Raw genomic sequence first — 18,019 nt, forward strand, 5'->3', positions numbered from 1 at the left:
CGCATATTGTCCAAATCTTACTCATTTGACTTTCATCCGAACTCGAGTTAATAACATAGGCCAAATATATTCCACAACCTTGATTCAGAAGTTTATTAGCTCGAACCAACGAAATGATATGAGTAGAATCACACAATCTTATGCCCTTGACTTCAATGATGTCACCTTCAGGACTTTGGATAAAGAACTTCTTTTTACGGGATTCCAAAATCATTTTATGCTTGGTTAACCAATTGATTTCTAAAATTACATCAAAATCACCAAAACGGCATGATCAATAGATCAACTGGAAATGATTTATTCTGGATTTCTAATAGGAAACGCTTGCATACTTGATCAACGAGCACTATTTGTCCCAAAGAACTTGAAACGGATATTGGTATGCTTATAACTCCAACTTCAATTTTCCCGATTTCAAGAAGCTAAAATTAATGTATAAATGCATAAAGTTAAAATCAATTAAAGCATGAACAGGTGCAAAATATAAAAGGAAAATACATGCCACAACATCGGTAGCATCATCCTCTTCTCTGTTTCAGAGCTCTAGCTTCATATTTTTTCCCTACTTTTTTCTTTATTTTCATTACTTTTAAAATGTTGTTTTATTATCTCAATTATTTTTCAAAAATAATAGACTTGTATTATAAATCAGATCAATTATCATTTAATAAGCAATGTATATTTTTAAAAAATATAAAAATATATTATTTAATGAATTTTAAAAAATAAAATCACGTGTGATACACTTGTCATTGTCCAAAACTTGATATCAAACTAAGACTTCATTTCTAACAAAAGCCTATTTTCTCAAGTTATAAATAAAAAGAGATAAATATCTTTAATTGTATTTTACATGGTATATTTGATTTGATTTGACATTTTCATAAGTATTACTCAGATACTGTGCAAGCAGGGTTATTACAAGTCAACATAAACTGATTAAACATAATGGAAAACTAAACATAAGTCTACTGTTCCCTACCCATTTCTTTCGCTTTTAAAAAGAAGTTAATATTTTTTGGTGTTTAAATGAATTTGTGTAAAATAATAAATTTCGTAAAAAATTCATAAAAGCTGTTTTCAATGAAACAAACATGCGTATGAGATTTTCTTGTCTTTTCATTGTTTAATTGAGTTTAATTTATATCTATAAATTTATATTTTACATTTTCTTGGTAAAACAAACACAATATAAATATATTTGTTATAAAATATTATAATGTAATTTTTTTAACAATCAAAATTTATTTTATAATAATAATAATCAATCTCATATATAACCTTAATAATAAGTAATGCTTAATTAAAGCTTAATTTAAATTGCATATATAAGAGTACATATTGACACATTAGAGTTGCAAGAGATAAATGAAGCTAAGCATTATTTAAACAAATGCTTATATTTATATAATTAAAACATTCATATTATTATACTAGGTTAAAATATGTTATAAGTCCTTGTACTCTTCGTAACTTTGAAATGTTGTCCATGTACTTTTATTTTTAGGTTAGTCCTACTTTTTAAATATCAAAATTCAGGTTCAACTGTTAGCGTTATTAAAAATATTTTGTTAAATTCATATTCATTATTACGTCATTTTTTAGTTACATGAATACCGAGTATTTTTTTATTTAGAACCGTGACATCAACAAAATTGAAAAAATAATAATAACGTTAACAATTATACTTGATTTTCAAATCTAAAAAGTAGAGAGACTAAATTCCAAATTTGTGAAGAGAACATAGACTTATAGCATATTTTAACTTTTGTACTACAAAACATTTATTATTAATATATTTATAATTGTAATAAATATTTATCATTAAAATATTAATATTAAATATTTTTCAATAATATTTGAAGAATATTATTTAAAATTATTATTTTTAAAATTTACTATTAAAATAAAATTGAAATATTAAATATAATAAATTATATTAACAATTTATTATATGATTAGATATAGATAATTAAATATGTATGTTTAATAATATTGAAAATTATAATATTATATATTAATATTTTGTTAATTTTAAATATTTTTAAAAATAAAAATTTATTATTAATTTTAGGCTTGAAAATTAATTTTTATATAGAAAAAAATTATCTATAAAGGAATTTTTTTTTGTTAGAAAATGTCTTATGCTTTTAAAAAGGATAAGTTATTTTAGAGGAAAAATATTTTCTGTTAACCTGAATAAACCAAATAAATATAAAAGAATAGGAAAAAAAGGAAGGTGTTAAGTGTGTTTCTACTAAATGCTTATATTTCCAATTGAATGAAGGGGCATCTCCTATTTAAAAAGCCATTCCAATGTGATCCAACTGATTGACAACATATAAAAGGTATTTAGATGTTATTTATACCAAAATTTAGACATTTTTGTTAAATAAAGATTGTGAAAATGCAAATAACCAAAGTCAGCAGTCGTAACACAAGTTTTATAGTTAACTCAGCTGACATGACATGTGTGTGGATATGATTGGTTAGCATGGCAACGATCGGACCAGGAGGTTGGACTTGGACACGAATCAATTGAAAATACGCCAAGCTCGCCAGGCTGCCTTGCCACCCCTAATTGACCTTTCCCCTTCTATTGCGGTATTCTGCAAAATTTCCCAATTCCATAACCCTAGATTCAGCATTACCCAATTACACTCCCAACATTTTTACCATCATTCATTACCAAACTCTGGCACGATATGAGGCGATCTCGGATTTTCCTTTTGCTGTTAGCCATCTTATTTTCTCCGTCTATACGCGGCTTCTTCTGCTCTCAGATCTCGCAAACTGCTCTTTCCAATCGTTTCCTGCCGCCCCCTCCTCCGTAAGTATCTTCAGCTCCTTATTCTCATTGGATTAATGCATTTAGGAAAAAAAAAACCTGATCTTTGAATTTTTTTTTGAATTACGAATTTTGCTATATCTGTCTATAATGGCTGCTGCAAGCTATGTGGAGTTCGCTTAAAACCCTGAAATCAGTTCTACTCAAATTGTATTTTGTGTCTTTATTTAGTGACGATGGATTAGCAGTGGTAGTTACTCTGGATGGAACAATGCATTTAGTGGACAGAGTATCAAGGAAAGTTCATTGGTCGTTTGCATCGGGCAGGCCTATTTATTCATCTTATCAGGCCTTCCTTGACCAGGACAATGATAAGCTTAATGCATCTGGACCCAACAGTGATTTGTATGTTGATTGTGGGGATGATTTGCAACTCTATGTTCATAGCAGGAGCCATGGAAAACTGGTATCAATGCTTATCCTGCTTCTCTTTCTTACGGTTGTCTGTCCCATACTAATTTTGGGGTTTCTTAGTCATTGATTCTATTGTCTATGATAACTATTAAATTTGACTGATTGATTGGCTTGGAAATCTTGTTTATATGCTTTATTGCTTTCATACTGATAGCATCTTTTTCATCTCAATGGTTTTGCACTCTAGAAAAAACTTGAACTGAGCGCTGAAGAATATGTTAGAAGAACACCCTACATAGCAGAGGATGGAGGGATCACTTTGGGAGTAAAAAAGACCTCTATTTACCTTGTTGATGCTAATTCTGGTAGAATAATACAAACTTATAGGTCAGATGATCCTCCCTCTACGCTAGATATTCAGAATGATGCAGGTAAAACAGTTCGTTGGACAAAGGGTGCTGATGCACTGGTGGAGTTTGGTCCTTTTAACTCAACAACAGTCAAGCAGTTTGTCTATATTATGAGGACAGATTATGTCCTCCAGTATTATTCTCCAAACTCTGCTGAAGTATTATGGAATGTGGCATTTTCTAAAATTGATGCTGAATTTCGATGTCAAGGACCAGAGGAAAAACTTTCTGCAGATTACATGCATGATTTTGAGTTGCAATTGCCATGTCAGAAGAGACCTGTTGTTATCCAAGTTCGTGATCATAAATTGTTGGAATCTCTCCCCGTCTTTGGCTGGCTTGATGGAATAATCCCACTGCCTTCTTCAAATCAAAATCCTCGCTTGCCGCCTGCTGATGTACTGGCTCTTCCTAGTGACAAACCATGGCTTGCTTTGCCAGCTTCTGAGATGGAAAACCCTCTTATGTTGGATACCGCTAATACAAACATCACTACAAGGTTTGACATCGCTGGATCAAGCATACAACCTTTCATTTCTTTCTTTGCTACCCTATTGACTATCATTGTCTTTGCCTTTTACCGCTTAAAACGAGGTAAGGGGAGTAAGCAGGATCAGGAAGTTAAATTGCAATCAGTACCTAAAAAGAAAAAACCTAAGAGAGTTGGGAATAGTAAGAGCAGTGGCAATAACGAGAAAAAGAACAAGCCTGTTTCAGAGGAGAATAATGTTGGAAATACCAACACACTTCCTTATATTGAAAGGAATGAAGCGAAATCATTGCTGAACTTTACAGATCTTGTTGATGGCCGAGTAGATGGGCGCCGAATTGGTAAGTTACTTGTTTCCAACAAAGAAATAGCAAAAGGAAGCAACGGTACCATTGTGCTTGAGGGGATTTATGATGGTCGTCCAGTAGCTGTTAAACGTCTTGTGCAGACCCACCATGATGTGGCTTTGAAAGAGATTCAGAACCTTATTGCTTCTGATCAACACCCTAATATTGTTCGCTGGTATGGGGTCGAGTTTGATCAGGATTTTGTTTATCTCTCTCTAGAGCGTTGTACCTGTAGCTTAAATGACCTGATCTATGTATGCTCTGAATCTTTTCAAAATCAAGCCATTGTCAAGGATGAAGATTCAAAATTCTTCAATGAGTGTAATGTTCGATTGCATAGTGTGATGGAAAATAACAAGGTTATTGAACTCTGGAAGCCCAATGGACATCCTTCGCTCCATTTGTTGAAACTAATGAGGTAAATTTCATATCCTTAAAGCTTTCTCGTTCTCTTCTGCTCGTGGGTGTGTGTTTCTTTGTGTGAAATTGGTCAGAATTTGACATTGTTATCTTTTTCTGTAGAGATATAGTCTCTGGGCTTGCCCATCTACATGAACTTGGCATCATACATCGAGATCTAAAGCCTCAAAATGTTTTGATAATCATGGAGAAGTCTCTATGTGCAAAGCTTTCTGACATGGGCATTAGCAAACGCTTGACTGGGGATATGTCTTCCTTAACCCGCGGTGCTACTGGTAAGCTTATCAATCACGTCTGGCATCATTCAGCAACAATTAAACCATGCACGTTTCGTGATACATTGCTTGTGTAAAGATTGGTCAAATTAATTCTTTATAATGTTGCTAAATGTAGGTTATGGAAGTTCAGGCTGGCAAGCACCTGAACAACTTCGTCAAGGACGCCAGACACGCGCTGTGGATTTATTTAGTTTAGGCTGTGTTTTATTTTTTTGCATCACTGGTGGTAAACACCCATATGGGGATAGTATTGAACGTGATGTAAATATTGTGAATGACCGAAAGGACCTCTTCTTAATAGAGAGTATACCAGAAGCAATGGATCTTTTCTCTCATCTCTTGGATCCCAACCCAGAATTGAGGTAATCTATCATCCACATTTTGATGATCCTATAACTATGCATTCGTTGAATGCCCCTGGGTTTAATATTTGAGCATTCAGATCTTCTTGTCTATCTGCACATAGAAAAGCCTGTGAAGTGCATTCTTAAACATAACAGATGGAAAATATTTAAGCTTACCAGGGGTTGTACGCAACACGTCTCCTCTAACAACTATATTTTGATATGTGGTAGGCCAAAGGCACAGGATGTTTTGCATCATCCGTTATTTTGGAGTTCTGAGATGAGGCTTTCATTTCTTCGAGAGGCTAGTGATCGTGTTGAATTGGAAGACAGGAAGAGTGCATCAGAAGTATTAAATGAATTAGAAAGTATTGCAGCAGTAGCTTTGGATGGGAAGTGGGATGAAAAGCTGGAACCTGCATTCCTTAATAACATTGGACACTATAGGAGATACAAATTTGATAGTGTTCGGGACCTACTGCGGGTAATAAGGAACAAGCAAAACCACTACAGGGAAATTCCTCAAGATATCCAAGAATTATTGGGGCCACTTCCAGAAGGATTTGATGGTTATTTCTCTAGTCGATTTCCAAAACTGTTGATTGAGGTTTATAAGGTACTCTATAAGCACTGCAAGGAGGAGAAATTCTTCCAGAAATATATGAACAGCAGTATAATCTAATCTAATTTTCATTTGTTCCTCTCCTCTTTAACTGCTGTTCTTACTGTATATAGAAATTGTATCATACTGCAAACAAGTGTCTGTGATTAATGTAATATATTGTAATTTAACCTTAAGTTTCATTTTGTAGTTTCATCTCTTCTAACCTTAAGATAACAAAGGCAGTTCATGAAACTAACCTTGTGTGTTTCTAGATCTTTGGCAGCTTCATATACCGCCAAAGTGGAAAAAAAATCTAAACAAAAATAACAGGGTTGGCTTGGCATAGAAACAGGTGAAGAATTATTTTTATTATTTTAAATGAGAGTTAAAAAAGATTCTTGTATGATTCCCCAGTCCGTGACGAAGCATTTCTTATACTTTATACATAATGGGTTAATCCGACAAACCTCAGTTTTAAAGCTTCTGCTTATCATTATAGAATACAACAAGGGCATGTATAGAAAATTTCAGTTTGGAGAAATAAATGTAGGGTCTTCTTATTAATTATGAATTTATATACTCCCCTCAGGATAAGTGTGAGAGACGCGTTTCATAGGTGGGAACACAAACACATTGCTTTGTTGTGGGATATAGTTGGATCCTCTGCTAATGTTGGTGTGGACCCACTGATCAGCTTCAGTAGTAATAATATTTTTGACAAAGGTGGAAAGATACTGTTCCTCCTCTGAATTTTTCATCACGTTCTGTCCCCACATTATCTGACATCCTCCCAATTTCTCTGCTCAAATGCATTTGGCATTTCATGCCAGGAAACTGTAGGTACTACACATATCTTCACTTCATTAGGAACATCAATACCTTGATCCTTTGAACCACCAAATGGCTCTTCATCTCTTCCACCTCCTCCTCTTCCTCCTTCTCAGCCCATTATCTTATGTCTCTAGCGTTGGCATTAACTATGGCACTCTAGGAAACAACCTGCCTTCTCCAAAGAAAGTTGCTCAGCTCCTCCAATCTACGCTCATTGATAAAGTTAAAATCTATGACACCAACCCTGATATCCTTGAAGCCTTTTCCAACACCGGAATTGACCTTATTGTTGCCGTTGAAAACTACCACGTCGCCAACATTAGCAAGGACGCAGCCGCAGCCGACGACTGGTTTGCCACTCGTGTGCAGCCCTTCATCCCCGCCACTTCCATCGTAGCCGTTTGTGTAGGCAACGAATATTTGACCTCCGATGATAATTTGGACCCTGATGCACTGGTCCAAGCCATGCAAAACTTACATGCTGTGTTATTAAAGCGTGGTCTTGACCGTAAGATCAAGGTCACTACCCCGCATAGCATGGCTGTTCTTGCTTCCTCGTTTCCACCCTCGGCTTCAACCTTTGCCACAAAGCTTATTCCCACCATGAGCTCTATTGTTGGGTTTTTGGCTGATACTGGTGCACCTTTCATGGTCAATGCCTACCCTTATTTTGCATACAGGGATAACCCCAGCACAGTTGATTTAGAGTATGCATTGCTAGGGAACTCGACAGGGGTCCATGACCCTAAGGGTTACATCTACCATAACATGCTGGACGCCCAGATTGATGCTGTTAGGTCAGCTATCGATGCCATTGGCTTTGGGAATCTATCAATGAAGATCACAGTGTCGGAATCTGGATGGCCCTCAAAAGGAGATTCAGAAGACACCGCAGCTACACCCAACAATGCAAAGACCTACAATACCAGGTTGATTGAGCGTGCACAGTCTAATAAAGGGACACCCATGAAACCTAAGGATAACATAGAGATATTTGTGTTTGCTTTGTTTAACGAGAACAAAAAGCCAGGGGGTGCGAGTGAGAGAAATTTTGGGATTTTTAATGGGGACGGGTCTAAGGTATACGAAGTGGACTTGAGCTGCGAGTTCTGCAGCAATGGAGGTGCATTCGAGAAGATGTCGACAAGCGGCCAAGTAAGGGGTCCGTCAGTATGGTGCGTGGCTAAACCACATGCAGATGAGAAAGTACTTCAAACTGTGCTGGATTTTTGCTGCGGCCCTGGTGGAGTTGACTGTAGGGAAGTTTATGAAAGCGGTAAATGTTTTGAGCCCGACAAGCTTCACGCTCATGCATCATATGCCATGAATGCTTACTACCAGATGCACGGCAGGAATTATTGGAACTGCGATTTCAAGGGTACTGGCCTAGTCACCTTCAGTGATCCAAGTAAGTTGATACTATTTAAAACACCAATACTTAAATCTTTCTTTCATTTTCCCCCATTAACTTTCAATTAATCTTCCTGGGTCAGGTTATGGGACATGCCGGTATCGACAACAGTGACTCAACAGCTTAGATGTGGTTGATTGACAACTCTTTTGTATTTGATTGCTGGTATTGTGGATTTGAAATTCGAGTAATGTAACGTGAACCAAGTTCAATATTATCTTACGGAAAGAGTTTGGGTTTAATCGGCGCCGAAAGGCCGAATTGATTGAATTTTGATTTGATTGTAAAAAGGGTGTTGCTTTTGTGGGAAGAAGGTGGGACATTGGCACATGGCCTCTAGGCTCCACCATTAAAGGCTTTTCAACTTCAAAGAGAAAAGCTCTTCCTCTTTCTTGGGCGGGAATCTTGGCTAGGCCTGTGGACCCGTCTCGGGGACTGATAAAATGGGCCATCGCATCCTGTGCCGGACCCAGAATTTCCGCTTATCCTTTGATTTTGCAACTTGTAGGCTGAAAAACGAAAACGAATTCTTAAAATAGATTGATTTTTTTTAAAATATTAATATTTTTAAGTGTTTAAATAATCCTACATAAAATAATTTTTTTATTCGGTAAATTTTCATAAAATTATTTTTTTTAAAATAATATTTTATATAATATTAATAATCATATGTATATATATGATCTAAATAAGGTTTCCATGCAAATAGGGGCAGCACCAAAGGGGCTTGGTACGAGCTTGGCCTCTCTTAGTATATTTGCGTCTTTAGTCCTTTAAATAGCGATAAAATTTAATTAATAAATAGTAAAATTTTTATTTTGATTTCTTAAAATTTTTCAATTTAATTCCCGATTTTTAATTATAAATTTTTTGACTTCGACTCACGATGAGGACTATAATGAAAACTTTCCTCTAAAAAAATGTAGAAGAACAAAAATATGATAGATAAATCTGAAACCCTAAAACATGCCAAAGCAACATTTAATTGCTAACTTGAAAAAACCGGTCGCAACAACTCTTTCGCCCACCCATGAAAGACCTGAAGACGAAAACTCTTAATTTCGATACTAGTTTATAGATTGGGATTGCTCATTTTCTACCCATGTCCCGCAAACTAACATCCTTCCTACTTGTGATTTTCATTCCTTTTTAACAACAAATATTTTTTTATCTCTTCTGCCTTCAATTTTTTTCCCACAAAATTCAATCTTCAATATTTTAGTTGTTTTTAATCTATCATTCAAATCTTTTTAGGAGAGGCCCTTTTCTTGGTTTTTTTTTTCGAACATTTCATTTTGAATTACAAATTTTGAAATATTCAATCTCAATAATAAAATCTTGGTGCCCATGAATGTGATACGGACTATTACAATATCTCGCCTCAAAAGCTAGCTTGCAATTGGCACATAACAGTTTACCACTCTCCATAGCCCTATCACCCATGCGGGCTGGCTTTGTGCTGGTTTAATCTAGCATTGAGTGAACACTATAATGTCAGAGTCACCACCCGCACTACACAATTGTAATTGGAAGATATAATGGTTGACTTTAATACCAATTGATACAGACTTTTAAAGAACCACACTTCAAAAATTAACTATTGAGGTTGAAGAGACTAGGTCCATATAAACTGTACTAAAAAATCTCATAATTTACTATATAAAATCCAAGTCCCACATATTGCAATTTGCACATAATAAAACATTCCAATCATAATAAAAACTTGAGTATTGCCTTTTCCAATGCCTAAATAAAAAACATAGGCAATGGTGTAAGAATCTACACAAAAATCATGAATGAACAAAATTGATAAACTAGGATCAAGATTCAAAGCTCCCATTCCAATGCAAATCGGAGAAAGAAAGAAAAAGAATAGTTGTGTGATTTTTTCTCCTTCTTATAATAGTAGAAATAATTTCAATTCTCATGGTTGTTTTTCATAAATAGTTATCACTTGTAATGTTTCATCTATTTTTGGAATCAATTATATTAAATATTTTTATTTTACATTACTATAAATGTTGTCTGATTTTAGGTTTCTAATTTTTTTTTGCACCATTTGATTTTTATTACTTCTATAAAAGTTTAAAACCCCATAGAATAAAAATCATTTTAATAAAAATTATTAATTCTTTAAAAAGAAAATATCATTGTAACACCCTTCATCCGATCTGATCACAGATTCGAGCAATAGATGTTACACGTAGGCACATAATATTGTTTTGAAATCACATTCATACATTTGCGTTGTAACATTTCGAATATACATTTATGGTTCATATTTATTCTACCAAACCTAAGTACATGTCATTTCTAAAGTCCAAAATCATATAAAAGAGTCTTGAAACTTTAAGAGTTGATGTGATCCTCATGAAGAAGTACTTCTTGTATCTTCAATCTACTTTCTTTCATCTACGTGTTTAAACAAACATGTTAAGTTATGTGAATAACTTAGTAAATACTCAACTAAATTCAATCTTACCATTTATATATACAATTTAAATAAATTTTGAATAACATTTATTCACACAATTTCTTTCACTAATATATTTAAACTTTTAGTTTATTTTACCAAAACATAAAATCATTTAAATTAACTTTATAACTTATAGTTTTCACTTCAATATATACTATCACTAATTAATTTTCATATTCATATATCAAAATCTTTCTTGTTTCATAAATGTAACATAAACACTTGATTCACATATTTCATTTAACACTTAATTCACATGTATTACTTAAACATACATATCACTTTTGTAGTCCTTAATGAATCTCATAGAAGTTCAATAATTTCGATACATTGCAGAGATCCAAGCCAAATACAAACTATCGGCCTATAATGAAACTCTGATTATGGGAACTCCAGTAAACATATCATATAACCCAATACTCCTCTCCTAATCCCTTCGAACCTCCGTATCACCAACCTAGTTCCCATCCGAACCCCCAACCTCTCTCAACTCCAAAATCATTTCATTATCATATATGATATTTCTTCTGAGTTCACTAAGGCATTTATTCACATATCCCTTTCATATAACATACTTGATATATCACACATATATCACTTAGTATCATATTAGTTATTCACTTCAAATCACATAAACACATTCACTACATTTTTATTTCACATACACTTTATTCACTATTCATAAAAATACAAGCATAACATATATTGACAACACTTAACACTTTAGATTTCAATTCACTATCATTAAGCACTTTACTTTCTTATAACACTTGCTATTTTAGCACACATAATAACTTTTGAATATTTTACAATTTAGTCCTTAAATTCATGAGAATTCAATAATCATTATACCACTTTACACTTCATTACTATCACATAATACTTCATTTAAGTGTTTAATTACAATATTGGTTTCACATAACACCTTCTATATACTTTGCAATTTAGTCCTCTCTATAGTAATTTCACTACACTACATCTATTCACTTATCAATTTATGACAAATACATAAATTTTTACTCTTTATAATTTAATCCTTAATTTCATTAAATGTACTAATCACTAAGTTATCACTTTATCATTTCTTACAATACTAACATACCTTTATTTACATATTCAATACCAAATTCAATATTCATAATCATATCTTATTTATTAAAATTTTAAATACTCAAATGTTAAAAATAAAATAAACAAGCTTGGATTCAATTAAGTATTTACCTTCTTTTTTTCACTTGAACTCAACCTTTTTCTTTACTTTCCTATGTTTTCCTTTCCTTTTTCCTTCAACTAATTGATTTCCATGGTAGAAAATGATCCCATAACACTCTAGGATATGAAATTAGGCTATGGTTTTAAGATAGAATATCAAGAATTTTTTTTTGCTTTCCTTTCTTTCTTTCCCTTTTATTTTTATTATCCAAGTTGCTTCCATCCCACTTTATCTCTCCTCTATAAACCTCTACATTTTTCCTTTTCTTTCAATTTAATCCTTATTTCACCAACCAATTTAATTCCTCCACTTTTCATCCATAGTTACCACATTTTTTCCTTAAAACTTTACAACTCATGAGCTTAGGTGTTTTAACATCATCATTATGTTTCCAAACATCATTAAAAATGAAAATTTTGCATTTAGCTCCCTCCTCCACAAAATGAGAAAATTGCACTTTAATCATTTTACTTTTCCACTTTATTCAATTTAGTCCATATATATGAATTTTCCAACTCCACATATCAATATATATCTCCATGTCACATTCATAAAAAATATTTCTTAAATTTTTCCCCTTTTTCCAAAATAGTAAATTTATACTTTTATTCCTTTAACTTTTAAAAATTTACAATTTAGTCCTTACTAAATTTCATTATTTATACTTTCTCTCCAAATACTTAATCCACCTTTAAAATAATTTTCATTTCTTGGAAACCAAAATTTTGGGATATTACAACTATTATTGATAGGAACCATTAACTGTAATAATAATATAAAGACATGACACATAGAACAATCGATAAATAAATCATTGCAAACTAATGCAGAAATGTCATGTCTATAGAAGAATCTAAAAAAAAGAGAAGGACAAACTGACAGTAATTGCAACACTAGAATAATTCAAAAACAAACCAGAGATGTATCAACTTGATTAAACCGCTGAAATTTGCATCCTAACCCCGCCATTATCAAATCAACCAGATGATGGACACTAATAAAAAAATGCTAAAAGCCCCAAGAAACCCACCACTAGACATGTCCATTAGCCCAACTCGAAGGCTTACCCGAAATGTAGGAGGGTTTGTGCAAAAATATATGCCTGAAAAAGAGGTTTGGGCTTAAGAATAAAGCCCGTTTAAAAAATGGGTTGTGTTTCGAGCAAGGTTTGCTCAACCGGGCCCAACTCGACCCAAATTTTTTAACCTTATTCCCAGACTCCCAGTCCCTAATTCTCTTTCTCGACTATTAGTTCGTAAAAAGAAAACCCCTAGTGTCGCTCACCCTCTCCACCAAGGACCTCCAGCACTGCTGCTCATCCGTCCATCTAACTTTCCCACTCCACCCCATTAGCGTTACAACTTGTGTTGTCCATCTTCCAATTGTTTCCTCTATCATTGGCGTTCACCACTGTTGTTTTCTCTGTCGCCTTCTTCGCTCCAGCCTTCATTCATCATCGTTGTCTTCCCATTGGTTTGCTCAATATATATACACCATACTTCCACTGCTTCCACTATTGCTTCCATAATTAATATATTTTGTTCTTTTATTTTTCTTAATATTTTTTCCAAATCTATTTTGCTTTGCTTCAATGTATATGTTTTCCAAACCTGATAAAATGAAAGATGTCAATTTGCAAATTCACAATAATATGATTTCAAGTATTGTAGAAGGATGAAAATTGTAATTTGATTAAATATTAATGTTGAAATTATATTTTATTATTTTATTAGTTTTTTAGAATAATAAATTTAATTTATTTCTATATACATTAACTTATTATAAATAGGTAATTTATAATATTGCATACAATCATTACTATTGAACAACTTTTTTTTATAAATTTCATTTTTCATATATTTTGTATTATTAGTGATTTTTTTATATTTATCACACATCGTATGGGGTATTTTATAATCGAAATAGTGAGATGATTATGATAGTAGTAAGGTGAGTTATTATTTGGTTTTAGGTCCTATGCAACTTAAAAGATTTATTATGTGTTAGTTGATGGTGTTGAGATTTTCGGAGTCAAATTGGTGATGATGTTTGGGATTCAAGTTCACCTACCAAGATGAATTTACCTTTATTCTTTCTTTAAGGGCATCCCTATATTAGGGTCTTGGTTATATGCAATCGAAAAAATTTATTATGTGTTGGTTGATGGTGTTTATATGAATTTACCAGCCTATTTGCCATCTCTTCTTCCCAAACACCCAGCTTCACAAGTTGGCCAATGTTTGATAGGTGTTCAAGATCGAATTTTAAATAAAATTCATGCCTACTTTCACTCTTTTACATTTTCAAACCTTTTAAATAATATTTTGATTATTCAATTAATATGTTGCATTCATGCTAAAAAATAAAAGCATGAGTTCATATTGGATTGCAAGCATTGAAATATATTATGCACCAACCGCTGAAATATATTATTTTGTGTTCAAATTTGGAATGTTAAATATGTATGCCTACGAAAATGAATGATCAAAATCCACCATCAGTACTTGTATTTTAGCAAGCTTTGAAATCATGCTATCATAGTCAACCATATATGTATTTAAAAATTGATTCTATTCTTTTTTTTTATCTTTTATATATTAATTGAGTTTTTACGATTTTAAGACTTGAATTTTTATGACAATGGCTAGTTCGAACATAGTTGTGGATGATAGGTTTAATGAATACGAAAGTGCTCTCAAACATCAAAATTCTACTACATCAAAGGTGTGGGATGAAATGACAAAGCTTGAATGTGAGAACAATGACAAATTGAAGGCAAAATGTAATCCTTGTATAAGTATCTTTCTTGCTAAATAGTCTAGTGGAACCTCTCATTTAAGACGTCATTTAAATAGTTGTTTGAAAACATTTAATAAAGGCATCACTTATTACACTATAGCCATTCAATCATTTTTAGGACGTGCTTCATCTATAAAAGCCTACAAGTTTGATGTTGATAAGTGTCGTCGAGTTGTTTCTACTTTTCTTATGTGTGGCAAGCATTCATTTAGGACAATTGAAGAATCGTGATTAGATACATGATGAGTATTGCTAGTCCTAATTTTAAGAATACAAGTAGACAAACAGCTACTAGGGATGTCCTAATGTATTATGCAAAAGAGAGAGATCATGTTAAAGAAGAGTTGGCTAAAGCACCTAGTTTAGTTTGTCTAACTCTTGATAAACTTTAAACATACTAATGATGAATACATTTGCAATATTGCTCATTGGGTTGACAAAGATTGGAAGCTACAAAAGAGAATCCTAAGGTTTAGAGCTTTATCTTCTCTGTATGATGGTTTGCACATAGCAGATGAACTTATTTTATGTTAATCTCAGTGGGGTATAGACAAGAAAATTTTTAGCATCATTTTAGATAATGCTTATTATAACGATGTTATGGTTTATAGTCTTAAAAATTATTTTTGTGCAAATGAAGCTCTTTTGTGTGATGGTGTTTTCTTTTTCAAGTTAGATGTGCACATATATTGAATATTATAGTTAAAACTGGTTTGGAACTTGCTGATGATGTTGTTGATAAGATTCGAAATGAAATTAAGTACATAAAAAAGTCAGGAATTCGTAAGAAAAGATTTTATGATATAGCCGCCAAAAGCTTTCATTTGAATGTGATCAAAAAGTTACATCAAGATATGTGTGTGAGATGGAATTCTACTTATTTGATGCTTGAATATGCTCTTTACTTTAAAGATGTGTTAGATTATTAGGGCCCACGAGATAAAGATTATCAAATATTTTCACTTTCTGATGAAGAGTGGAGCAATGTTGCTATTGTTTGCAAATTTTTTAAAGTCTTTTATTATGTGATTTGTGTTTTTTCTGGTTCTAATTATCCAACGACTAAACTTTATTTTAGAGGAATTTGAAATGTTCACAAGGTCTTAATTGATACAGTTAAAGGCCCTCATTCTTTTTTAACTCCAATGATTATGCAAATGCAAGAGAAATTTAATAAATATTAGGTTGAGTATTCTTTGATATTGTCATGTGCTGCAATTTTTAATCCTCGTTACAAGTTAAATTATGTGCAGTATTGCTTTACTACAATCTATCGGGACTCATGCTTCAGACTTTGTGCAAACCATGATTAGCAATCTTAAACTCTTGTTTGATGAGTATGTTAAGAACTCCAAATCCACGTCTTCCTCTTTAGCCGGGAGCTCCAATGTTTCAGATAATGATCCTATTGATTCTAGTTTGCATCAACTCAATGTTAATATGGCTGATTTGGAAGGAGATTATGATGAGAGTGATGATTATAAACATTACTTAAGTGAATCTAGTACTAAGATTGAAACGTCACAATTGAACATTTATTTGGAAAAACTAGAGCTTGAGTTGAATAGCCAAATAGATGTATTGGATTATTGGAGCAAAAGTTCAATTCAACTGTAGCTTTCATTTTTGGCTTGTAATCTTTTGGCAATTCCAATATCGAATGTAGCTTCCAAGTCGGCTTTTAACATGGAGAAGAAAGTTATCACATCTTTGAATAGTTCCCTTAAACCAAAAATAGTCCAAGTCATTGTTTGCTTTTATGACTGGATGCAAGCTAAGGGGTTTTCAACGGGTAATTATTATTCTCGTTTTATTGTTATAATTTTATAACATTTTATCAAGTTGATTATCTAACTATTTGTTCTTTTTTTCATATTGGAGATTGATTTCAAGAATGATGAGAATAATGATGACGATGAGGATGATGATTCTTTGATTCCTTTCTAGGTATATAATTTAGCTTAGAAATTAGAACTTGTTATATAAAATCAAATATGTTGGTTGCTTGATATATAAATATTTTGATTGGTTGATTACATTTTACAGGTTGTTTTTGGTGCTATTTTGGGTATTGTCACTGTTGTTCTGTTGTTGTTTTTAATGTTCCGCGTCACTTTTAATTTTGTTTGTATATTGTAGAACATTTGTTTTATTATTAATTTTGCTACTAATTTGATACCTATAATGAGATTCTAATATTTCCTCTTTGTTTTCTCTTCCTCAACTTTTTACCATCCAATTATTGGATTTCATGTTTTTCAATGTGACACTAAAGATGAAAGCTATTGTTTCTATTTATTTCCATTTTCATGGCTATTTAGACTCTTAATTTTGTAGTTTTTAGCCTTCAAGGAACATTATTGGAACTTAGCTTATAATTTTCATGGTATGTACCATAGTGTCGATCCTATCAAAGGGAAAAACAGAAGATTGAATTATGTTATTTAAAATAACCATGAAAATATTATGAAATAATCCAAAACAAATGGTGTAAATTGTAAAAGCAATGTCTATACCGAGCACCCTTGGTGAGTGAATCTGATGCGGATTGTGGTCTATCACACTGCATGTATAACTCGAATGTCTTTTTTTTTAGTATAAATATTTTTTAATGTACTTTTAATTTTTTGAGAAATATTTATTTTCATGTTTGTAGTGTTTTTGATATACTATATTTTTTAAATTTATTTTGTATAATAATATAAATTTTAAAAAATGGGTCGAGCCCGGATTTAACATATATAATCTGGGCCAGGTTTGGACAAAAATATAAACCCCTTTTTTGGGTCAAGCCTACCAGTCGGGCCAAAGAATTTGGTTTGCCCCGACCCATGGACACCTCTACCCGCCACATTACTAGTGCACAAAAAATCAAGTCTTAGATGGCCTATCCTTCTCATCGTCATCTCAGATCTATCGCCATCACTATAATCCATCATGATAAAACCCTTCGAGAATGGTTCTTAATAAATTTGTCTAATGGAACTAGAAACAACGGAGAATCAACATCTTTATTCTACCCTATTTTTACATTCTCTATTATTGGACGCAAATTAGGTCCTGAATTGGGTTCTCTATAAGAGTATTTCTCTTGGTGAAGCAATTAACTATTCTTTGCCTTGAAGTTGTATTATTGATTCTTTTAGAAGCTTCAACCAATTAACTATTCTCCAAGTGCACCCTATACTCGTCAA

The 18,019-nt window shown here is 32.6% G+C and overlaps 2 protein-coding genes across 2 annotated transcripts; both read left to right on the top strand.

Annotated features, from left to right (window-relative positions):
- Window positions 1–2,520: 2,520 nt before the first annotated feature.
- On the top strand, window positions 2,521–6,289 carry LOC107922082 (serine/threonine-protein kinase/endoribonuclease IRE1b). The gene is made up of 6 exons (XM_016851916.2): window positions 2,521–2,830; window positions 3,020–3,254; window positions 3,450–4,867; window positions 4,972–5,144; window positions 5,263–5,509; window positions 5,723–6,289. The coding sequence occupies exons 1-6, from the start codon at window positions 2,706–2,708 to the stop codon at window positions 6,171–6,173; spliced, it is 2,649 nt and encodes an 882-aa protein (XP_016707405.1). The 5' UTR covers window positions 2,521–2,705; the 3' UTR covers window positions 6,174–6,289.
- Window positions 6,290–6,442: 153 nt separating this feature from the next.
- LOC107922083 (glucan endo-1,3-beta-glucosidase 12) lies at window positions 6,443–8,579 on the top strand. The gene is made up of 2 exons (XM_016851917.2): window positions 6,443–8,334; window positions 8,420–8,579. The coding sequence occupies exons 1-2, from the start codon at window positions 6,996–6,998 to the stop codon at window positions 8,449–8,451; spliced, it is 1,371 nt and encodes a 456-aa protein (XP_016707406.1). The 5' UTR covers window positions 6,443–6,995; the 3' UTR covers window positions 8,452–8,579.
- Window positions 8,580–18,019: the final 9,440 nt, after the last annotated feature.

Source organism: Gossypium hirsutum, chromosome D01, assembly GCF_007990345.1.
Source record: "Gossypium hirsutum isolate 1008001.06 chromosome D01, Gossypium_hirsutum_v2.1, whole genome shotgun sequence".
Classification (NCBI taxonomy): Eukaryota; Viridiplantae; Streptophyta; class Magnoliopsida; order Malvales; family Malvaceae; genus Gossypium; species Gossypium hirsutum.